This window comes from Triturus cristatus, chromosome 1_1 (assembly GCF_964204655.1).
Source record: "Triturus cristatus chromosome 1_1, aTriCri1.1, whole genome shotgun sequence".
Taxonomy (NCBI): domain Eukaryota; kingdom Metazoa; phylum Chordata; class Amphibia; order Caudata; family Salamandridae; genus Triturus; species Triturus cristatus.
The window spans coordinates 60967427-60992202 of NC_140579.1; the positions used below are offsets into that span (position 1 = coordinate 60967427).

At 49.4% G+C, this 24776-nt stretch overlaps 1 protein-coding gene across 1 annotated transcript in view; it reads right to left on the minus strand.

The window, feature by feature from the left end:
* Window positions 1-8401: 8401 nt before the first annotated feature.
* The window catches only part of LOC146869402 (uncharacterized), a 77724-nt gene continuing 61349 nt past the window's right edge, over window positions 8402-24776 (minus strand). Inside the window, exons 3-4 of the mRNA XM_085599740.1 lie at window positions 11020-11105; window positions 8402-10138 (exon numbers count right to left, since the gene is read on the minus strand). Coding sequence (XP_085455866.1) covers window positions 10034-10138; window positions 11020-11105 — 191 coding nt within the window. The 3' untranslated portion in view covers window positions 8402-10033. The remainder of the gene's footprint in view (window positions 10139-11019; window positions 11106-24776) is intronic.

Genomic DNA, 24776 nt, shown 5'->3' on the forward strand with positions numbered 1-24776 from the left:
CACAGAGAGCACACACACTTTACACTGGACAGCAGTGCTAAAGTGCCCAGAGTCCTAAACCCACCAACACCAGGTCAGAAAGAATACCTGGAGGAAGGCAAAAAAAGTTCAGGGATGACCCTGCAAAACGGGCCAAGTCCAACAGGACTTATCTTCAGGGTAAAGTGACACTTAACGCTGCCATTATGTCTTAGATTTTTGGGTGTTCGATTTTATGCATAATATTGCAACACCATTATTCTTGAGTTAGGTTTTCGCACACACTCACCCACTGAAGGGAGCGGTTTTGCCATACTTTTGGGCTCTACAGTACAGCTTCATACGACAGAGTAATTGATGTAGGGACCCCTCACAACCTCGGACAACAGTACAGCCGCCTGCTTGCATTAAAATAGTTTTTTGAATAATGGACACTTTAGCAGCTTCTCTTTGTGCGTGTAACTAAAAAAATCAGATAGCTAAACGAGCGTGAAACAAAAACACACTACCTATAATGGGTCTAGCGTTGGCTGCTTCGCATTGCCCATCACGGAAAGAGAAAGAGGACCGAGTCAGAGAGGCAAAGAAAGAAAGGAGGAATCCGAGGGGAGGAGATGGAAAGAGCTGCCGACAACAATAACCGTTATTACCCTGAGTCGGACGTCGGGAACAGACACAGTTGAGCTACTTGCGCGAAGAAATCCAAGTACACTTGATTATCGTAAAGGCTCCAAGGAGGTTACTGACCACCCCTTTCGGATGGATGCCATTCTAACTCTACCCATCCCCAGAACAGGAGGCCTCACCGCCCACCACAATTTCATTTTTGTTCCAACATCATGTTAATGAGAGCCTAAAGGCCCTCCAATCCTTTATCTGCAGCCAGATTATTCTTGCTGCTAGCCATCAGTGCTTTTCCTCCCCCTAGTCCTAATCTTTTGTCCTGATGAAGACCAAAGGATAAGGATCTAATTACCTACATGACATATATTTTTATTTTATTTGAAAGGTTTTATATAGCGCTAGCTACACCCGAGGGTATCAGAGTGCTTTACAATGACAAATAAACTTGGACACAACAATAGCAATAGTTAAAGCAATTAAACACAATGTTCTATAAAAATAAAGGAAAAAATAATATTACATATTTGGTAGATTGCGTAAATTGTAAACAGAAAACGAAATGAGAGGACCAGAATGAAGTTATAAGTAGTGATATAACAGTATGCCAGGGGGGGGACTTATTGCACATAGTAAGGAGGGAGGGTATGGTGAGCGGAGATCAGGGGAGTGATTACCCCAATAATTTATTGAGAAGGTGAATTTTAAGGTTTCTTTTGCAGCTGTCGTAGGAGGGGTTGCAGCGGAGGTCTTTGGGAAGGGGGTTCCAAATGGTTGGGGCCTTGCCGGAGAAGGAGCGGGATTTCGAGGCTTTTTTTTTTTTTTTTTTTTTTAGAAGAGGGGGGTATGAGCAGAAGAGTGTTGGAGCTTCTCAGCGTACGGGCACTGCCAGCTCTTTTGAGTTTGGTTGAGAGGTATTCTGGTAGAGGGCTTTGTGCGCGACACATGCAATTTTGTAGGAGGATCTGCCTTCCATGGGGAGCCATTTGAAGGCCTTGAGGGCAGGGAAGATGCGGTCGAGGCGGTCACAGTTGGTTGTCAGTCTTATTGCAAGGTTGAGGACGGCTTTGATGGGGGCAAGGTGGATTTGGGGAGTACCGGAGAGAAGGGCATTCCCGTAATCAATTTTGGATAGGACCAGAGATTGGACAATTAGTTTGAAGTCATCAGCTGGTATGAAGGGTTTGATTTTTTTGAGATGTCGGAGTGTGAAAAGTGCACTTTTTGCTGAGTTCTTTATATGGGAGTGGAGTGTGAGTTTATTGGTGATGGTGATGCAGTGATTTGACAGATTCGGCAAGGGAGAAAGAACAGTTAAGGGCATTCAGGTCAGGGATCCATGTTTGGCTGGGGAGAGGGTTGTTTTTGAGGGAGAAGAGGATGATCTCAGTTTTGTTAGGATTTAGTTTAAGATGGTTATTATGGAACCAGGATTGGATCTTGGTAAGTGTAGTGTTAAGGTGAAGGATATCGGCATGGGACTTTATTTTATAGTACAGTTGTGTGTCGTCAGCGTATAGGTGATAGTTGATATTTGCTTGTTTGAGTATGATGGTCAGGGGTTCCATAAAGAGGTTGAAAAGGGCGGGGGAGAGGATGGATCCTTGAGGAACACCTAGGGAGACAGGGGTTGGCCTGGAGAGGCTGTTTTGAATTTTGATTTGTTGGGTTCTATGTTGGAAGTAGGATGTGAACCAGGAAAGGACCGTGCTATTAATGCCGAAATGTTCTTTGAGTGCATTGAGTAGGGTTGGGTGGTAGACTGTGTCAAATGCCGCGGTGAGGTCAAGGAGGATGAGTAGGTAGCTCTCGCCCTTGTCCAGGGCTAAGTGAATATCGTCAACTATGTTGAGCTGTGCTGTTTCAGTGCTGCAACCTTTGCGGAAGCCCGATTGAAAGGGGTCGAGGAGGTTAAATGTGTCAATGTGTTTGTTCAGTTGGTGGAGGGCGCACTTTGCGAGGGCTTTGGAGAGGAGGGGGGGAGGTTGTAGATGGGGCGGAGATTGGTAGGGTCATTGGGGTCAGCTTTGGGATTTTTGGGGATGGGGGTGATTTGTCCGAGTTGTAGGGAAATGGGGATATTTCCTGTAGAGAAGGACGTGTTAATGATGTTGGTCCAGTAGGGAACGATGACGTGTTTGAGATCTTGGACGAGTGCGGAGGGGAGAGGGTCTTTAGTGTGGGAGGAGGGTTTGAGTTTTGGTAGGATGTTGAAGACTTCCTGTTCAGAGACGGGGTGGAAGTTATGCCATGTGGCGTTATTTTTGAGCGGTAGGATATTGGGCAGGATTTCAGGAGGGATGTCCGATGAGATGAGGAGTGAGTGAGGGAGTCAATGGTGGGTTTAAGGGGAGAGGTGAATAGGGTATAGTATCCAGGGGGTGTTGAGGGGTGGGCGAGGGTTGGGGGTGGAGGAAAGCACAGTCAATTTTAGCGATTTTTTCGCTGAAAAAGTTCGCGATTTCTTCACATTTGTTAGTGGAGGCCATAGGGTTAGGGAGTGCAGGTGAGGTTTGACTTCTAATAATATTGAACAGTTTTCGAGGTCTGTTTTTGGCACGGGAGAGTTGACAACGAAAGAAAGATGCTTTTTCCGAAAAGATGTGTTTTTTGTAGGAGGATCTTGCATTTCTGAGGAGAGCAAGATGGGATGGGGAAGGGTGTTGTCTCCATGTTCTTTCAGATAGTCTCAGTGAGCGTCTTTCTTTATTAAGGTCAAGGGTGAACCATGATTTAGAGGGGAAATTTTTTGCGTTTTCGTTTTCAGGGTGGCAAGTTGGTCTAGAACCTCAGTGACAGTTTTGTTAAAGTGCTCAGTGAGTTCGTTAGCATTAGAGGAGGGGGCAGTGAGACCGAGTTGGGATTGGAGTTTAAATTCCAGAGTGCCGAGGGGTATTTGCCTAAGATTTCTGGTCACAGTTGTAGTCTTATTTTTTTGTATCGGGCCGGAGGGAAGATCTAGAACAAGATAAGATGGTGGTCAGACCAATCGATGGGGATGATGTTGGATAAGGGTGTCAGATCAGGGTTGGAGATGATGGCGTCAAACGTAGCTCCTTTGGCGTGGGTGGGGGAGTGGCAGAACTGTTTGAGGTCGCTGATCACAAGGAGGTTGTTGAGAAGGACAATTGCAGGGTCGTCGGGCTCATTCCAGTGGAGGTTAAGATCTCCAAGGAACAGACCATTGGAGTTGGAGAGTAGCGATTTAGTAAGAAGGTTGGATAGTTCTTCGGCAAATGGAAGGGATTCACCAGGAGGGTGGTATATGTTATGGAGTTGGATTGGGGGGGGGCAGGAGGGGGGGGTTTAATTTTAAGTTTGGCTCCTAGGTATTCAAAGGTTGTGTAGTCAGTGTTAGAAATAGAGGAGAGTTGAAGTTCTTCTTTATAAATAATTGCTAAAGCTCCCCCTATTTTTTCAGTTCTGCCTTTTCTGAGAATAGAGTAGCCAGGGAGGGCCAGGAGGTCAAGGATGGGTATGGAGTGGTCACTGAGCCAGGTTTCAGTAAAAAAGGCAATGTCAGCATCCTCGTTGAGGATGGTTTGAGATTTCAGACGCATGTCGGACAGCCGAGCGGGACTAGGGGCGCTCGGAGCCTCAGGGATTCTGCTAGTCCCCAGGATAACTGGGATCTTGGAGGGAGGGGTCAATAGGAGGGAGATGGATAAGGTAGGCATTGCAGAGGGCAGAGATGTCGTGGGCGGAGTAGGGATTCAAGGTTCGAAGGGGCCTGTCAGAGCGGGTGAGGAGAGGCGATGGTATCCAATGTTTAGGATATGGGTGTTTTCTGTGGCTAGTGTTATGGGCAGAGGGCCAAGAGGGGCGGGATATGGGTTTGTGGGAGTTGATCCCATTGAGATCCTTTCTGAGAAGGGTGAGTTCAGCAGTTAGGGTAGAGAGATTGTGGTTTAAATTACGAAGTGACTGACAGAGGTCGGGTAGGAAGGAAGTGGAGGTGACTGGGTTGGAGGAGGGGTTAGGGATGTGGTTAGGAGTAGGGAGGGGTTGTTGGCAGTTTGGAGCGGTCGTATTGCTAGGGGGCGATACAGCAGGTGGTTTCGTGCTAGGAGGGGGGTTGGGAAAGGTTAGGGGAAAGGAGGAGTGTATGTGCCGGTGTTGACATGGAGGGCTGGGAATTACATGTGATGTCTTGGCGGGGGTGGCGGGGGAGAGGGGGGGAGAGTATGGGGGCGAGAGGGGATGCAGTAGCGGTAAAAAGGGTGGAAGTGAAGTTTGTGCGGGAAGGGGTGATCTGAGGAGTTACGGTTGTCAAGGGAGTGGAAAGAGGGGTACAGGGGAGGTTGCAGGGTGTTAGAGTTGGTCGGTCATTGGGAGGCAAGGGGATTGGGGGAGTGTATTGTGGGGGTGAGAGGGGGTTGGATCCAGAGAGGAGGGTAGGATAGGAGTTAGTGTGAGGGCTGTGTTATTAAGGTTGGGAGTAGCATGGGGGTGGGGGGGGTTGGTCTCAGGGGGGGCGGAGGGGAGTTGAGTGGGGGTGTGGAAGGGGGTTGGTGAGGTGATGGGGGATCGGATAGTGACGGGGATGGTTCAAGAGAGGGTGACTGAATAGGAGTTGTTGAACAAGGACTGTCATTGGGGAGAGGGTTGTGAGTAGGGGCGGTTTGGGGGGTATGTAGTAACAGCTGGTCGGTAAGAGTGTTAAAGAGGAGTTCAAAAATTGCGAGGTGCTGTTCGGAGGCTTGAATCAGGATGTTTCCAGTTTTGTAGATGGAAATGGTTAGTTCACCAGGGAAAAGAGAGGTTGGGTAAGTGGTGAGTTTGTGACCATGGGGGATTTTAAATCGAGCTAGATACTGGGAGGTGTTGTACAAAGGTGCTCTTCCATTTGGAGGGACGTTTGGTGTAGAAAATATAGTTGGTTTTAATGGGGGAAGTGAGGCTGTGGTAGTTGTCTTCAATAAGGGTTTCAGGATTTCGGATTAGGAGTTTATGTTTGAGGTCCTTTTTGGCATTGTTTGATAGGTTGGTAGGGTATGGAATTGTCCAAGAGTTGGGGCCATGTTTGGAGAGTGCAGGGAGCTTGTCAGTTGGAGCTTGAGAAGGGCGTGGTGGAGAGGTTTGGCTAGGGGGGGGGGGGGGAAGTGGCGGTGGACAAAGAGAGGCAGGCAATGATGGGGGGAAGAATGGGGGAAGGGTATTTGTGTAAGAGCGATGAGGGTGTGGGAGGGGCGGGCGGGGGTTCGATTTTTTTTTGTGACCCTGCTGCCGATACGGGGGGGGGGGGGAGAAGATGTAGGTGGGTGGGGTTGATGGGGGGGTAATGAGGAAAAATTGTGCAAGTTAGCGGAGGGCAGGGGGGAGATTAAGATTAGGAAGGTTGCCAAAGAGGGCAGAAAGAGGTCTAGGTTGGTGACCGAGCAGGGGTTCAGTGCTCATAAGGTAGGGGGGTAGCAGATTGGGGTAAGGGTTGGGATGAGGTAAGCAGTAGGGTAGGGGAGAGGTAAGAATCTGAGTTCGGGCGGGCAGTGGTGATTCTCCTAGGGTGAGGAGGGGGAAGACTTTGTATAGCAGAGAGGGGAATAGAATGGATAGGGAGGTAAGTGGCAATACAGTAGAGAGAAACAACAGTAATGATGAATATAGGTATGAAATATGCAGTAAGTGGCACAAACAACAACGGTAATGACACATATAGTTTATGGAATAAGCAGTGAATGGTTCAACAACAACAGTAATGAAAAAGTAAATGATAAAGTAATGATAGTAATGACAGTGAGATGAGAGTATATTTTAAGTTACAGGATTAATACAATCAATTTAAAGTGCATGTTGATATTGATAAAATAAGTGATGGGGGTATAAGGAGGGTAGGGGCAGAAGAGGAGAAAAAGTTTAGAGCAGGTAGTCAGGGTGCGTGACAGATAGGAGGGGTGGAGGCTTAGAGTGAAAAAGAGAGATAAGAGGAAAAAGGAAGGGCAAGCGCGTAAAACAATGAGAAGTCGTCAAAGTATTGACAGGCCTGTCTGGTGGGGGAAGGTTAAAAGAAAGTTCCGGATTCTTGGGAGAAAGCGTATGGTTGATGGCCCAGGGATCAGGTCCAAGGAATAGGGCACGGTCTTCTGTCGTTGCGGGGGGTGAGGCAGGAGGAGTACTGGGCATGTCAGAGCATGGAGACGGTCTTCGGGTGATCGTCTGGACAGAGAAAGTAGGGGAGAATGTGGAATGTTAGCTCATGGGGAGCACCCCATGTAAGGATGCAGTTAAGTGAGAGTTGATGGAAAGGTTTTCTAGGACGGACCAATGACAAGGCAGCGTTGGGCTTTCATGTGCGGTTCAAAATGGTGGCAGCGAAACGCAATCAGACTCTAAAATGGTAGCAGTGAGCCAGAGTTTCATCAGAGGTTGCGAGTAAAAGAGCCACAAGGCAGATCAGGCTCAAAGAATCTCTGGGGCCGTCCTTACCGGGTACCTTTGTTCAGGTGTCGGTTGGGGGATTTTTCCTCCTTTTTTCTCCTAAAAACAAAGGCCCAGACCAAGTGAGCAACGGGGGGGGGGGGGGGGGGGGCAGCAACCCCAGCCAATTCACTTTAATGAAATTAAAGTAAGGTAAAGTAAAGGACCCCCCATAGAACACAGTGTGCTCACTTTAAGCGAAAGCGCGCCAAGACCGCAGTGCTCCGACACTGATTGGGGAATCACTCAGCTCCAGCGAATCACTCAGCTCCAGCGTTGGCTTCACAACGTCGGCTCCAATGAATCCAACGTGCTGTCCACACTCACGAAGAGCGTCCTCCGTCCATCTTGCGGTGGTTCAGTGTGCCTGCAAATGGCCCCTGGTGAGCAGCGGGAAGCTGGGGCCGAGCCGCAAGGTCTGATCGGGTGTTCGCATCAAGGGCAGGCTCCGGGCACCGTCCGTTAAGGCAAACAGCGTGTGCAAGTTAAGGCATCGGGACACTGGGTCTGTTCTTCTGACCGGGCAGAGGTCGGGTCAGGATTCGAGCAGCGGGCGCCCACAACGCAGGCCTACGACGAGGGGGGGGGGCTCTCGTGGATCGCAGTGGTCTAAATCCTCGGCGTCGGTTCCCAGGATACCACAGGGCAGTCACCTCCGAGGAACAGCAGCGATTCAGCCGGGGCCGCACCACAAGGTCTGATCGGGTGTTTGCATCAAGCGGCAGGCTCCGGGCGGCGTCCGTAAGGGCCAACAGCGAGTGCAGGTAACATCGGGTCTGCTCTTCTGACCGGGCAGAGGTCGGGTCAGGACCGGAGCAGCGGGCGCCCACAACGCAGGCCTCCAACGAGTGCCACGGAGGTCGGGCGATGAGTGGAACCGCTGGGGCAAACCAGAGAGCCAGGACGCTGCCCAGGGAGCGAAGAAGTCCGGGCAAGTCAGCGTTGAGTCCTGGGGTAAGACGATAATCTAATTTGCTTTCACTCCCTAAATTTCAATGGTAGCAGTTTCAATGGTAGAGATGCAGCATTCGGATTCAGGTAAACCGGGGATAAATACAGATTTCGTATTCCCCTACCCTGGAGCTCTGCGGAGGAGCTCCTATTCGGCGGCCATCTTCCTCCTCCTCAATCCTCCTCATATAGGGGTCGAAACAGTGACGGTCTTTCTCCCCACATTTCAAGCATTGACGACAGAGATCAATTCACTGAGCACACAATTTGCTATGTTTTGTTTGTATTACTTTGACATCTTTATGCTGGATAGGTTGTAGCTATATCTGATGTATAAATTGCACATAGCACAAACATCCTCTTGAGCACTTCTAAATGTACAGACAATCATGCTGCCTATAAATAATCATGTGATAATGAATAGAATAAAATCGCATTGATTTGCCAATATCATGGTGATGTTTGAATAACTTTATTATAATTTTTGTACCACACTGATGTGACTTCCACTGTGACCATTTCCTTCTGAACTGACAACAACAACAAGTACTCATCGGCTGCACTCCCAGGTCAGCACTGCACATAGATGCAGCGTGCACATTGCTGCTCGCTCCCACCACAATTCTCCATGGGAGTAAAATTTTTAGAAAAGGTGGGGCATGCACTCACCATTAGCCATTTGCAGGCTGCCATTTTGAAATGACAGTCACGAAAGCTAATCCAAAGCGTGGGAGGAGTCAGGCCCCACAAAGTACAGACAACAGATCGCCCAAGAGCGCAAGCGCTGTCTAGGCTAGACCTTACATGGCTTTGTAAATATGGGAAGGCACACTGTGCCACTGGTGCGTCCCAAAATGTTACACACGGGTGGCGCAATGGACTTGTAAATAAGCCCCTGAGACCATAGTGTCACCTACAAACAGGTCAGCCAGTCGGATCAGGAAGGATCTGAAGACCTGGCACACCCCACCCCTCCACCTCAGTTCAGGAAGGATCTGAAGACCTGGAACACCCCGCCCCTCCACCTCAGTTCAGGAAGGATCTGAAGACCTGGCACACCCTGCCCCTCCACCTCAGTTCAGGAAGGATCTGAAGACCTGGCACCCCCGCCCCTCCACCTCATTTAAGGAAGGATCTGAAGACCTGGAACGCCCCGCCCCTCCACCTCATTTAAGGAAGGATCTGAAGACCTGGAACGCCCCGCCCCTCCACCTCAGTTAAGGAAGGATCTGAAGACCTGGAACGCCCCGCCCTCTCCACCTCAGTTCAGGAAGGATCTGAAGACCTGGAACACCCCGCCCCTCCACCTCAGTGGGCCCTATTTAGGTTCAGGTGGTCAGGATCCATGCAGATTTCAAGCGATCCACTGACGTCACTAATGTCCTTCATTTAGATTCACTCCACGTACATTTATTTCTGTAGATATCCTGAAAATCTTGAATGGATCCGCATGGACCTATTACAAAATTGCATTTCCATTAAAGCCCATTTACATTTTTGTTAAATATGCTAAAATACTCTTAGAAAGTGTTCTCCTCTGCAGCTTTCATTTTATTCCCATAGCTCTTTCAAACATATCATTTTGTCCAAGTTCCTCTGAATCTGCATGAACCCTACCAGCATGGAGGCCAACCCTTGACTGCATGGAGGCCAACCCTTGACTGCATGGAGGCCAACCCTTGACTGCATGGAGGCCAACCCTTGACTGCATGGAGGCCAACCCTTGACTGCATGTCCTTCTGTCTTATAACACTAGTCATCTCCATTTTCGCGCAGAGAGTTTAACATGACCCACATTGAGGGAATGGATTGAACTTCGCACATCGTAGGACCAAATTCCTTCTTCAAGAAGAAATTTCGTTCACAGTGATCCGAACAATTAGAAAGGATATGGCAGGTTCGTGGCACCGGGTGGAGCATTGGTGGAGTTGTTATCTGGCCTGCTTGTATGATAGAAGTGATGATGGCTAGCGGTTTCATCTCCAAGCCGCACACGGCTGTGTTCAACGGTCATTGGGATGTCTTCAAGGACTCTCTAAGAGGCTGGTGGTACAATAGATCCCATGAGTTACGGGGACCCCACCACGGTCCTACAGTCCAGGCTGGCCCGAGATTGTTTCATGTACAACTGAACACCGGACGATGGAAACCTGTTCTCCAGAATGTTGCAGACCTGCAGAGGGAGAAAACAAACTTACTGCATCTAAAGCCAAGAAGGATTAAGTGACTACCTAAAACAAGCACGAAAATAAACCACATGAATTCTCTCTAAGAGAGGGCATACATTGGACATCATTTTGCGGTTGACTGGGGTCTCTATTGCGACTCCTGGCTTGCCCCTTGTGAACCATGGCATTACCAATGTGACCACTGCCCTCAGAGGTGGCAAAAGTAGTGCTAAGAACGGAAAGCAACCAGTGTCCTGATGAGCAATCAGTGTCTGCAACTCCCACTAAGAGGTTACATTTCTAGTTAAAAAGAAATGCATTTAGAAGTGCAAAGGTCACGTTCTAGAATACTGAATATATTTAAAGTGCTACGTTCTTAGTTCATTATATCCTTTATACCTGTCAAACTACTTCTGGGAGTCCCTGAAAGACTGGAACCCAGGACGTGGGGACTTGTGTGACTTGAGTGCTTGAAAGAGGGGGCGATCGCCATGGTAACAGGTCTGTTACCAGACATAAACCACACAGGCAGAGGTGTATCGTACCATCTGCTGGGGGGGGGGGGGGGCATTCAAGAGTCCATTTAAGATGCTTTAAGTACAAGGAAGGGGAAAGGAAAGAGGGGTTTAAAACATGCACTTTACAAATATAAGCAAAGCAGCTTGAGAGAGTGATGGCTGGTGAAAAAGTAATGTGTGCAGAGCACATCCCCCCCTCACGCCACCCATGCTGAGGATTGGTAAGAAGAGTAAGGCAGGAGTCTGTGTCTTCACACAGTCTTCCAGTCCATCTGCTGGGGGCCTAGATAGAGGTCTGTTGAGTAAGCCTTCACCCCCCCCCCCACCCCCCTGCTTGCTGCAGCTGTGGTGTAAAGCACTGCACGTACCTCCTGCAGCAGCGCCCGGCCATTCAGCTGGTTGTTGAGGTCGATGGGTCCGAAGCTCCGGAAAGTGACCCTCGCCATTGCCCTCCCTGTTGAGAGAAAGAGAGATACAGGGTGAGAGAGGGAGTGGGGGGGGAGGGGGAAGAGAGAAAGAGAAAATGCAGTGGGTTTGACCTTACACTGATGTTTACAATCCCTTGGGACACTGTGAACCCCCTGAGGTGGACCCTGCAGCGGGGCACTGGCACTGAAGTAAATAGATATGAGACAAAAATATGCAGACAATAGGTGGTCCCCACTTACCTGCCCTGCCTCAGCACTATGAGTCTCCCCCAAATTAGCGCATCCCTGACAATCTGTGTCCTACCCCACTTCACAAAGTGCTCTGGTCACACAGACTGCAGTGCTCCGGTCACACAGACTGCAGTGCCCGGTCACACAGACTGCAGTGCCCGGTCACACAGACTGCAGTGCCCCGGTCACACAGACTGCAGTGCCCCGGTCACACAGACTGCAGTGCTCCGGTCACACAGACTGCAGTGCTCCGGTCACACAGACTGCAGTGCTCCGGTCACACAGACTGCAGTGCTCCATTCTATCAGCCCTCACTTCCTTTGGCTGCAGAAGTGAGCCACGCAGCTTTACCTGAAAGCAGCACATGATGGCGCTCTAGGACTACTTACCCACCGAGGGTTCAGAACCAACATGAATCACATGGCCTATCACAAAGCCACTTTTCACATGACCTATCATCAAGGCACCTATCTTAGGATTCCGCACCTACACACCTTTCACAGGACTCCTCAGCAGCACACCTTTCACATGTCTCATCGACTAGACACATTTCATCCAAGGACTCCTCGCCAAGACCCCTTTCACATGACCTGTCAGAGAGACACCTCCGATAGGACTCCTCACCTGCACCCCTTTCACTATAGCACATGTAACACTTACAAGTACATGTCCAGCTTTTTAAATACACTGCACCCCGCCCTATGGGCTGTTCAGGGTCTACCCCAGGGGTGACATCAGTATTTAAAGGGACGATTTAGGCGTGGCAAAAGATGTATTTTGCCAGGTCGAAATGGCAGTCTAAAACTGCACCCCCAGGCTGCAATGGCAGGCCTGAGTCATATTTAAAGGGCTACTTAAGTGGGCGACACAATGAGTGCTGCAGGCCCAATAGTAGCATAACTAAGGCTTCTGGTTTTCCGTTTTTACAGATAAATACAGGCAGAAACCAATGCTTTTCCTATCTGCATTAATTTTTAAAAGTGAAAAAATACTGAAAATGATACTTCTGCTGAGAGACTCTCCATTCTGACTTCATAAGTTCCAGGCAACAGCTGAGCAGATAGACAGCGTGGCGAGTTAAAAAAACAGAATGAGATTATATTAAATACAGGCATATGTTAACATATATTTGTAGTATAATGATAATATATACTTGTGAGTGTAATGTTTTCTTACATGTGGCTGCTTAATTTGCTAAAACATGACAGGCCTTGATATACGAGTGCATGTCTAAGAGTTACATAGCCATATGCATTTACATCAGTATAGCCACTAGGCTGCACTTAGAATTTTGAGGTCTGATTGCAGCTAAGAGCTTGCCATACCTGTAGCCAAGCTCCTGGGAGCCATGTGGATACTTTGCGGAAAAAACACCCCCCCCTTAACTCACTGTGATTCTCGGATTTTATCTTGTTCATATTAAATTGTAGTGCAACAACTTTGTTGTTATTTTTAGTATTTAATCTTATTTATGCAGGCCGATAACTGAACCCATCATGGCACTTTTGGCGTTTTTTGTAACATTTGATTGGCTTACGTCAGACTGTACTGTACAGTATTGTTTTTTTTATTATACACTGTAGTACTTGCACTTTTGATAGCCCAGGAGGCCGAAATAAAGCTATTTGAATAGAATACAATAGCGTTAAATAAAAGAAATATACCATTTTACAGTTCCATTTATTCTCAACACACAAAACAAATATGGATGAATACAGACGGAAATGTAAAAACAAGTTGACCCCTGTAGCCAAAGTCACCGCACATTGACCGTGGACCGAAGAGTAAGCCCAGGAAAACACCCGTCAGCGGATAGGCAAGATAACTGTCTGGCCAAGTCTTTTTGGCCCCTGTGAATCGCCCCCTGCTGGAGTTGGTCACCCAGATTGGGCCCGAGTAGCCGTACTCAGCTTTACAAAGGTTTTCAAAGTAAACACGAACCGCGGTAATTACCAATGTTTCTTTGCAATTTGAATGAAAACCAGTGACTTATTATCTGCTTAGTAATTTAAATTTTCGGAACATTCAGGTGGATTTTGTTCATTTTAATGTTCAACTATTCATAAAAATAAGAGTTTTTTTTTTTTAATAAACTGGTGTTGCATTTCTTTCTTATTTAACTATATTGGTGCTTTTAAATGCTTTGCACTTGTTCCTTCCTCTGTTAAAGCCTGACTACCCGAAACCACAGCTGCCTACTGTTTGCATAAGAGCCTGACAGGACCCAAGATGGATTAGTGAGTGTATTACAAGGTGAGATTGCACGCCACCATATAGTACACCGCTTTACTCACAAGATGTGCTGGCCTACTATCAACACCCAGGAAACAGCCACCACCATGCATAGCACCTCTTGGGAGCCCCCTTGCATCCATGTCTCCATTTCATCATCCTCATAGGACTCAACCCAATCTGCCCCATCCACATGCCAATCCTCAATGACTCTTTCACGACCGTCACCTTCCTGGATGCATGGAAAACGCCTCCTAAACATATCATCTTACTCCTCCTAAACAAGACTTCAGCGGAGCCGAAGGCTTTGGTGATGTACAGCGCCATCTCCCTCATCCCCTACATGGAAAGAGTCTTTAAAGAAGTCAACAAGCTACTGGCTCACCACATCAATACCAACCACCTTCGGGGACCCTCGCAATCAGATTTCAGACAGAACCACAGCAACAAGACCACCCTCATTGCCTCCACGGATTACATCTGTCTCATCATAGACTAGGAGGACACAACGCCACTCATCATATTCGACCTCTCAGACTCTTTTGACAAGGCTTCCCATCCCATCTTCATCCAACGCCTCTACAACACCAGAATATGAGAACCCGCCATCCTCTGGATCAGCTTCTTATGGACAGATCACAACCAATCTGTAAACCGGACCCTATTCTCGTCCTCTGCCTTCAACCTGATCCATGGTGTCCCTCGAGGCTCCTTGCTCAGTCCAGTGTTCTTCAGTGTCTACAAGGCCCCACTCACCAGAATCATCTAATTCTACACTCAACAGCATTTCCTACACCAATGAAACCCAGCTCACCCTCTTCCTCCCCGACAACACCTCCAATACCAGATGAAGGTCACCAGCTGCATGACTGAGGTATCAACTGGATGTGGACTACTGTCTGAAGCTCAACTCCAACAAGGCGGTAGTGGTCCTCTTTAGGAAAGACTCCACAGCCTGGTGGACCTCCAAATTAGGACCGACACCCCCATACCCTTCAAGAAACCCAGGTATCGTGATTGACAATCATATCTCGATGTATCAGCAAGTCAGCATAGTTACCTCCATTTGCTTCCACCACCTCAAACTCCTCACGAAAGTCTATAGATGTCTCACACTAAGCACCTGGAGAACCACCACTCAAGCACTGATCACCAGATGACTGGATTATGATAACACCTTTTACGTTGGAATCACCTTGCAACGCACCCACAGACTCTAGGATATCCAGAACGCAGCAGCCAGACTCACTCTGAATCTGCCACTCCACACAAACATAGCTAGACACCTTCGTGACGCCACTGGTTCCTCATACACAAACTTGCCATCTCCTCACTTACAAATACAGAGCATTACATAAGCAAGGCCCCAAATACCTTAACACTTGCATCAAATGCCACACCCTGACCAGACACCTCCGCTCTGTTGGCCCCCTACTTGCCCAAATGCCCGCATTCTTCGAGCCAGAGCCTGATCTTGCGCATTTTCTTTTCTGCATCCCAAAGCAAATCTTTCCTAAAATTGGCTGGCTCTTACAATACATTTCTGGTCAGGGCAGCTCCCCTCCATAGCTAGCAGGATACCCTATGGGTGATATGCACACCCTACAAATCTTCTTAATATGACATATTTCTCTTTCTGCCACTTTCTCTCGCACTCTCACTGTCTTTTTATCTCCCATCTTTCTCGCCCTCATTTCTCGTGTCTCCATCTCTAACTGTATGCCCCACCTCCTCTATCCCTCTTCTCTCTCAACCTTCCGCCTCCCGGTCACTGTGGTTGTGTACGGTCTAAACTCCTTCTCACGCTCTCTCTCTCTCTCCTTCAGTACCACTCCACTCTCTTGCTCTCACATATTTTTGCTTTTCGTTCTGCTCACTGCCCTGTCATGTTCCTTTCTGCTCCTCCTTCATTGTGTCCTCTTTGTCTCTTCCTCCGCCCTGTCCCTCCGTCTCTTTCACCCCTTCTCCCTCTACCTCCCAGCTTTCTCTCTCTCTACATGGTGCCCTTTAACATGAACTTTCATGTAACTCCAAGGGGCAGATTACCAAGAAATGGCAATAACTATTGCTAACCTAGGTTAGCGCTAGTTTTCCTATCGCCGTCGATCCCTGCAAGTTATCGCCCTGTTAGCAACATTTTGCTAACAGGCGATAGCTTCAGAGATCAGCGGCAAAAACCCCCGCTAACATTAGTGCGATGGCGTTAATGAAACCGGTGATAGCGGGTGGAATCCAGCGATAAGCTCTTCAGGGATAGAAAAAGGCACGCTAAACCACAAGTTTGGACTATGCCTATCTATCCACCTCCAATATAAAAGATGCACACCAAAAAAGGAAAAATGCAGGGCATAGTGCAGCACACATCAACAACCCCTTCAAGCCACCCAACATCCTGGTTGACCAGGATGAGATCCTGGTTCCCACGGAGGACATGCGTCTGGTTCCTGGATCCCTCGCTGGACCGGCGTCTGGTTCCTGGATCCCTCGCTGGACCTGGGTATGGTTATTGGATCCCTCGCTGGACCTGCGCCTGGTTCCTGGATCCCTTGCTGGACCTGCGCCTGGTTCCTGGATCCCTTGCTGGACCTGCGCCTGGCACCCTCGCTGGACCTGCGCCTGGCTCCTGGAACCCTCACTGGACCTGCGTCTATGGACTGGAGTGGGATGTGGAGTAGGTGTGGAGTCGATGAGCAGTGGCGGGAGACATTGATGTGCGACGATTGCCCGTATTGGTTGGGAAAGTCTGGCAGGTCGCATTTAGACACATAGCTGACCTGTGTGAGAAGCCCGCCTTGCGCACCTTGGTGCAGTCAACGGTAGAGGTGATCCTGCGCACCGACGTGGTGAGGTCCGCTTCGTATACTATGATCCACCACTACACCGGGGTGCACGGAGGGGATTACTAACGGTGGGTGCCGTCTCCCTGCATCACAGGACGGATGATGTTGGGCTGGCTGGACGCTCTGGAGGGTGAGGCCCCTGTCCTATGCCGAACTTGTGTGGTCTGAGCGCTGCAACTACACGCCTAAGGGAGCCCTGCTGCATCAACTGTATTGGGTGGTCCACCAGCGGACTACGCGGTGACTGCTGTACCCAGCCCAGTGAAAGCACACCTGGCTCAGGCTCCTGCTGGCTGAGTCACAGATTTGGAGAGCGTGCAGTGGATTGCGCCACAGGGTCAATGTCCAGGTAAAGAGATGGTGGGACACGTAGCGCAGGAGGGCCGGGGGTAGAGTCGCTTGTGCCTATCACACGTAGATGATGCACCCCCAGTGGCGGCTCTACCTCTATGTTGGAAGAGCTTTGCCCCACCACCTCAAGCAGTGCAGAAGAGGAACAATCATTACATGATGATAACTCAATCAATCAATCACTCAGGGTAATTGTAAGCGTGCCACTCACCCGTGAGGGTCTCAAGGTACTGAGGGGTGGGGGGGCCGCAGGTCTGTTAGCCGAAGAGCTAGGTCTTGAGGGTCTTTCTGAAGGTGTTCAGGGAGGGGGCACCTCTGATGTCTGCCAGTAGCTCTTTCCAGGTTTTGGATGCAATGTGGGAGAAGAATCTTGCGCCTGCTCAGGCTCTGTGGATGCTCTGGGTTTTGGACAGTGCGAGGTTGGAAGATCGGATGTCTCATTTGTGTACGTGGAAGTGGATTCTGTGGTTGAGGTATTAGGTTACGTTGTTGTGTAGGCATTTGTAGACGTGAGTGATCATTTTTAAGGTGACTCTTTACACCACGGGGAGACAGTGGAGTCTACGTAGGTGTTGGCTGATGTGTTAGTGCTAGGGAATACCGAGGACGAGTCTGGTGGCGGTGTACTGTAATGTTGGTAGTTTGCGGAGTAGGGACTTGTAAATGGTGGCATAGAGTCCTTTACCATAGTCCAGTCTGCTGATGAGTGCATGGGTGACTGTCTTCCTTGACTCTGGGGGTATCCATTGGAAGGTCTTGCGGAGGATGCTAAGGGTGTTAAAACAGCTGGTGGTGACAGCGTAGACCTGTCTGTTCATGGAGAGGGAAGGGTCAAGTACGATGCCAAGGTTTCTGGCGTGGTCCAAGGGGGTAGGTGGGCTTCTGAGGGCGAAGGCCAACAGGTGTTGTCCCATGCTGAAGGTGCGGTTCCAGGGACAAGGACTTCTGTCTTCTCGGCATTGAGCTTCAGGCAGCTGTTGGTCATCCAGACTGTAAGGTCTTGCCTTCCTTTCCAGAAATTGAGTCTGGCGGTGGTGGGGTCTTTGGCGAGGATGAGCTGGGTGTCATCAGCGTAGGATACAATGTTGAGGCAGTGTTGTCGGACGATGGCGTTGAGGGTGCCATGTACATGTTGAAAAGGGTCAGGCTCAGAGATGAACCCTCTGGGACTCCGCAGGTGATTTACGTGGGATCAGAGAGGAAGGTTGGCAGTCTGATCCTTTGGCTTCTTCTGGGGAGGAATCGGATCCAGTTGATGGCTGTTCCTTGTATGTCGGCGTTGTGTAGTCTGGGGACTAGTGTGTGGTGGGAGACTGTGTCGAAGGCCGCTGAAAGGTGGAGGATGAGGAGGGCTGCGGTGTGGGCTTGGTCCAGGAGTGTGCGGATGTCATCTGTGGCAGCGAGTAGGACAACCTCGTTGCTGTGGTTGGTTCGTAATCCAGATTGGGACGGGTCAAGGACGGCGTTGTCATCAATGAATCGTGTCAGTTACCGGTTGACTGTTTACTCTGCAACTTTGGCCACGAAGGAGAAGAGCGAGATGGGCCAGTAGTTCTTGAGGTCGGTGGGGTCAGCTGTGGTCTTTTTGAGTAGGGGCCAGACTTTTGCACGCTTTGTCGTCTGGGTAGGTGTCTGTTTTGAAGGTGGTGTTGATGGTGCATTGCAGTTCGTGTGTGATGGCGGCCGTGGCACTGTGGTAGATGTGGGAGGGCATGGGTTGGTGGGGGCCCACGAGTAGATGCCTTTCATGGTTGAGGCGGTGTCTTCGGCTGTGACTGGCATCTAGGTGGAGATGGTAGGCTGGCTGGTGTAAACGGGGCCCGGGGTGTCTGTAGACAAGGGTTCCTCGGAGTGTGGAGTTGTGGCTGGTCTGGATCTGGAAGTGCAGGTTTACGGCAGAGGGGAAGGTTTCGCTGGAGGTGGTGAGGTGGAGGGTGCTCTTGTAGGCAATGGCGAGGCACCCTCCCGGGTGGTTGGTGCGGTCCTTCCTCTGGATCTGGTTTCCATCCGAAATGGCGGTGTTGATGTTGAAGGCAGAGGAGGCGTTGGTCCAGGTGTCCGTGAAGAAGGCAATGTCGGGGAGAGAGAGTCAAGTAGGTTCCAGATTTCCATGGCGTGTTTGTGCACAGAGCGCCCTTTGAGGATGCATCCTCGGGTGTCGCAGGTGCTAGCGTCGGCTGTGTTTAAGTCCAGGGTGGTGGTTAAGCTCTGGAGGCAAGAGAACTGGCCGTGGCTCGTGTTTGCCGAGGCCTGTTGTCAGTCTCTGACTTTCCCGGGGTTGAGTGCGTGGAGGGTGTCTGTGCTGTAGCAGTGAGTGGCCTGTGATCCAGGCTTCCTGGAGCTGGTCGCGGTTGGGTCGCAGATGTGCGCAGACGGGCTGGTCTTGGGCGTGCATTCTGCGTGCCAGCGTTGCATGTCCGCTGCACAATTGCGCAGCGTCTACCATCAAGTAGGGGAGGGTGGAGGAACGATCAGCTGGGAGGCGGGAATGTGCGAGGACGGGGGTGCGGGCCGCAGAGGTAGCAGCATCAGGAAGCGGGAAGTGCGGGCTCAGAGAAGCCAAAGAACAGTTAAAAAAGGAAAAAAACAGGGATAATTAACTGATGTGATCATGCTAGGTCTCCTCAGGGGGTGGGCGGGTGGGTAGGACTGCTCCAAACATGGAGCAGGGATGTGCGGATTGGCATGTACACTCAAGTGCACAATGACTGTTTGGTTGGCCCACTCAGGCCTCCCAATGCAGACATGCGCACTTCTCTGTTTGCTATGCAGGCTGCATTACAGTCTGCATGGAGAACATGCCCACCCCTCCAGCCCCTGGCTGCATGACTTGTCCCATTGCCAATTAACAATCTCACTGCCTCATCGCAGCGTTGTGATTGACTCAGGGGAGGGAGCCTGGCTGCCTACTTTCTTTTCATGGAAGCAGACGCAGGAGAGCAGGAGCTACGAAGATACAGGACACGGCTTAGAGGTAAGACTCTCAATACATTTTTAACACACGCTCACACACACATCCCCGCGTCCACGACCCATCCAGTTTTCTTTACGGGGTTTACAAAATCACAGCTGTCCAGACAACCCCCCGCACTCCTCAATGGTGGCCGCTATGTGCCCATGCACAGCGGACGTACTACTCGTGTGCCAAAGGCACATACGTAGTTGCGATGCATGCCATAACATCGCATTCCAATACATACTAATACTAGGCACATTGCAACAGTAGAATAGGTGTTGCATAGCGGAGACATAAAGATCAGTGTTCCCACTACAGTGAGTGCAACCCAAAAATAACCTTTGCACAACAAACCCAACGTGAACCCTGGAATTCCTTTCTGAATCCCCAAAAGATCACATTGGAGACAAATGCACCCCTACATTTTACTTTATTTTGGCACAAAACAAACCCAAGATTTCAAAATTTGACCCAAAAAATACACCCAAATATGGCAACATTTACCCCCAAAAACACCCCATTTTTCATATTTTACCCGAAAAAACACCCCATTTCTCACATTTTACCCCAATAAAAACCCTATTTTTCATATTTTAGCCCAAAAGACACCCCATTGTTCATATTTTACCCCAGAAAATAGACCATTTTTTATTTTTTCCATCCAAAACCCATACACACCTGAACCTCACAATTTGTTGTAGTCAAATGCAATGTAAAGGCACATGCGTTGCTGGAGTTGCGTAGTTAATGATGTACTGCCAGCGTTGTACTGGACGTCTCCCATGCCAAAGGCAAACCCTAGGCTAGCCAGTCTGCGTCCATCTGCCCCTGGACCACGCTCAGCACCAAGGAGCCTTCCTCTTGGACACTCCACCACTACGACACCAGCACCCTCCTTGCCATCAACCCTGGACGCCACCTCGCATGCCAGGACCAACCTCTGCTCCACTCTGGACGTCGCCATCAGTGATGGATGCAGTATCACCTGCAAGGAGCAGCCTCACCTTCGAGGACAAGGCATTGCCATCACCTACAGAGGCACACTCCGACTGACCACGCACTCTAATGACCCAACGGTGACCATGGACCACCTCAACTCCCAGATCCAGACCAAGCCCAAGCACATCCACTGCGGTACCCTCATGTGCAAGCCCCCCGGCCCTTGGCCCCCCATTGTCATTTACCATTGTTGACCTCATGGCACCCCAGGGTCTCCCATCCATCAGACGCAAGCCGCAATTCACCTCAACAGGCCACATAGCAGGACATACAGTCAAGCACGTCGCCTCCGCCAGTGGGAACTTTGACTTCAACCGCAACACCGGACTCTCCAGGACTGACCATCATTGGTAACATCACGTCTTCACCTTGCCCACCGGACACCGCCATCATTGCACCCCCTCGCAGCTGGATCAAGGCCACCGCAGAACATCTCGTCAACTCCCTCCGCACCAACACTCCACCAATGCTTCCAAACGATGACAACGCAGCACGCAACCACCACCGATGGATCTCCAACAGCGCCAACATTCGGGCACCACTCACGGACAGCACTGCGTCAGTACCTTCCGCCTGCCTGATGGAAGACGTAAGGGTGACGCAGTGCCACAGGGTTAGGCTGGCCCCATGCATTGCTGGAGTTGCGTCATGGTTGTGACACGACTGCAGCAATGTGTGACTCTAGCGCAGGCAAATACGTCAGGATTCCTTATGTATCGGTCATTACTTGCGTCATGGAGCGCTGTCCAGTGATTACAGAGCATCCATGCTGTCGCAAGAAGAGCGTAGTGAGAAGTGTTGCAACGCTGTCTTGTCGCAGCACAGCAACACTTTTCATGACTCTGGCACAGGAATGCGCACTATCTTGTGGATTGTGTGAATTCCTGCACTGTAGTTTTGTTGCAGGGCAGCGCTGCAACATTGTTTGCAGCCCCATTGTTCAGGCCAGCTATTTTCTGGTCTTAAGTTCCTGCAGCTACCGGGCCTTAGCGCGACTTTTTTTAATCCCTTTGCGGGTCCGGGCCATCCTTGCTAATCGTGCGAAGTGCGGTTAGTGGGAGTTTATGAAATTCAGAGAAGGAACGCCTACCTTGCAGGTCATTAGCGATAAATATTGCTGGCATGCACGGGGATAGAAAAACCGGCTGCTATCGCCGGAAAGCTTTTGCTAACACCGGTTAGCGACAGCTTGCTAATATGAAACATCGCCAATTTAGCGACAAAAAAGTGCAGCTAAAGTGGCGATCGGCCCTTGATAATATGCCCCAAGTATGTATTTTACTGCTAGACATGCAAAGTATTTTGTAACATGTGGAGTTAAAGAAACGTTTCTATTTCTGCATGAAATACTACTAGATTCTGTTGAAGTGTAAATTCCAGCTCCTTTGCCTGTATTTCATGGTAAACGTGTCTTTATCATCGCGTACTGTACATGCGACTCATAATAAAAACGTTCCAGTTGAATTGGTGTCGTTTTCTTGGGCTCTTGAGTTTTCCGTTCACGGAATGGAAACCCTGCTTTGATTAAAAAAAAGCATCTTTTCCGATTAGATGTTGATTTCATGTGGACTGTTACTAACTCGTTCAGTGCCACAATGCATGTGCCCTGTCCTGATAACATGAATTACATCAAATGGTTTACTTTTCCCGGAAGGCCATGTTAATTTAGAACATGAAAAGCGGCAGTAGGGTGGGCATGAAATGCTGCATGTGGGCTGCAGTTTGCATTTAATCCACTCAAATGTAGGACTGAGAAGGTATGGGTGGCCCCAGGTCCACTAATGTGGCCAGGCTGACTGAAATTTAAAATCTTGCAGTAACAAGTGGCAAAGCCAATGTCCTTGGCCGTGCAGACAAATCTGCTTTCATTCACTAGATAAGCCATCATGAGCTGGCCCTATAGCCATTGGTTTGGTTCTTAATGCATAAGTGGAATACACTAGATATTAAAGCGAAGTATGCCCTCACTGGGAACAGCTGGCAAATGTTGCATGTCAATGTATAGGTAAAGAACAGCCTTCATTGTTAATAAAAGTCTATTTTTAGAAGATTGGCCAAGAAAATGGTCTGAGCTTGGTACAAAATTAAATTCCTTTTAGTTTAAATGTTTACAAAACTATAGTTCCTTGGTTGAGGTACATTTTTAACCTCCATATTGAATGGTACATTTGAAATATTATTCTTTGTGCGGCCAGTGGCTGCAATAAACTAGTCCTGCTGGCTCCCAGCTCCCTCCAGAGGCAGTAATTACTGTCGTCTAGAGTTGAGAAAAGGTGAACTGCCAGGAAACAAGGTGAACTGCCAGGAAACAAGGTGAACTGCCAGGAAACAAGGTGAACTGCCAGGAAACAAGGTGAACTGCCAGGAAACAAGGTGAACTGCCAGGAAACAAGTTGAACTGCCAGGAAACAAGTTGAACTGCAAGGAAACAAGGTGAACTGCCAGGAAGCAATAAAACAAAACAACATCCAAAAACAGAAAGACTGACTGACTGAATGAAATCCCTCAGTGAACACTGATCTGGGATGAGTCATTTGGGAGTGGCCAGGAGCAGAGGCCTGGATTGTGAAATGCTGATGGAACAAGTAAGCTTGAGTGACAGGACACTTACATACGGGGGCTCCTCTACCATATTGGTTTGCTCTCAGCAGGAGAGAAACCTGTTCCCAGATCAGGAAGAAGAGTTTGTTTGTGAATTCCGTGGGCTGGCTCTGGAGGGGACGAATGCCTTCTCTGTGAAGGTTTACACAAAAAAAGTCAGGAAACGCCAAAATGAGAATGCATTTTAGTGGGAACTGTGCATAGACTGGGCCTATCGCACACAAAGTCGGAAAAATCCTCCTATCTGAGCCAACGAGACCAGGGCTGAGCAGAGTTTACTTACTGAGCTGTGTTGTACTTGTAACCCAATAAGATGCCCACTAGATTCATGTAAATATATGCATAAAATGTAGTTACATTTAGAAGCTAAACAAAATGTGCCAGATGCATTTGTAAAGGGTGATTTGGTGTTCCTGTTGGTGTATTCCAGCAGAAGAGCACAAAAATGCCCCCTTTTCACATCCTTAGGGAAGGAAGGTGACAATTTTGAGCAGTTTCCTGCACACGACCACTTCCTGGTTCATTTTCATGGCTGCCTGGGAGGTATAAACGCCCGGGGAGGCCACATTGAAAGCCAATGCAAGGTCACACCTGAGCCACTGTCTCAAGGTAAGGGGACAGCGTCCTTGCTCTAAATGTAGTGGCGAGACTCCGTTCCCACATCCACCCCGGCATGTGTTCTGCTAGTAAAGATCTGGCAGCGGGAGCCTCGGGGGCAGACTGCTCCGGCTGCTCACTAGTGCCCTGGTGTTCCTCAGACAGGGACTCAAGCACTTGACCCAATTTTACTTAGTGGAAAAATGCTGCTTGGTGAACTCAAGGGAAGGTCAGGCGGGGCTGCGGACCCTTTGTACGGTGGGTGCGGGGCATGGAATGGTTCTCCCGTCCTCCCACCGAGCCCCACTGCCCGAACGCCCTAACTGACCCCACCTGCTGCAGTTCTCTTCCGGTTTCCCAGATGGAAGCACGAAAGGACGCCTCATTCCACACGGAAGAGTGATCAGTGTGGGGATTTTACCATTGCCAAACCAGGCCCACTTGTTATTCCCCATTCCAGAGGGGACATCGACCGGAAACTTCAGTTCTGGCCACCTGGTATCCCCACACTTAAATCCGCGGAACTTGTTAACTGGGCCCAAGCTATGGAAAGAGCTGTGGTGACCCTGCCATGTGCATGACGTTTGCTTTCATGTTTTTAGCTGCTTGAATGAGTGATGCAATATATCTTTTTTAGGTCAAGATCGGGCTGGAACCGAACATAGGCTCGGGCACCTGCAAATACAGGGCACGTATGGGCAAAGCGTGAGGTTTTTGCATAACATTAGTTGGATAGTTTGTGAGGTGGAAGAACTGTGGGAGGGAAGTGAGTACTTAAGGAGGGTGCACATATGGGGCAGCATGACCCAAGATGCACAGCAGAGCCAAGTACACAGCACAACTGGGATGTGCAGTATAACAGCGACGGAATGAGAGTTTTTCCAGCTGGA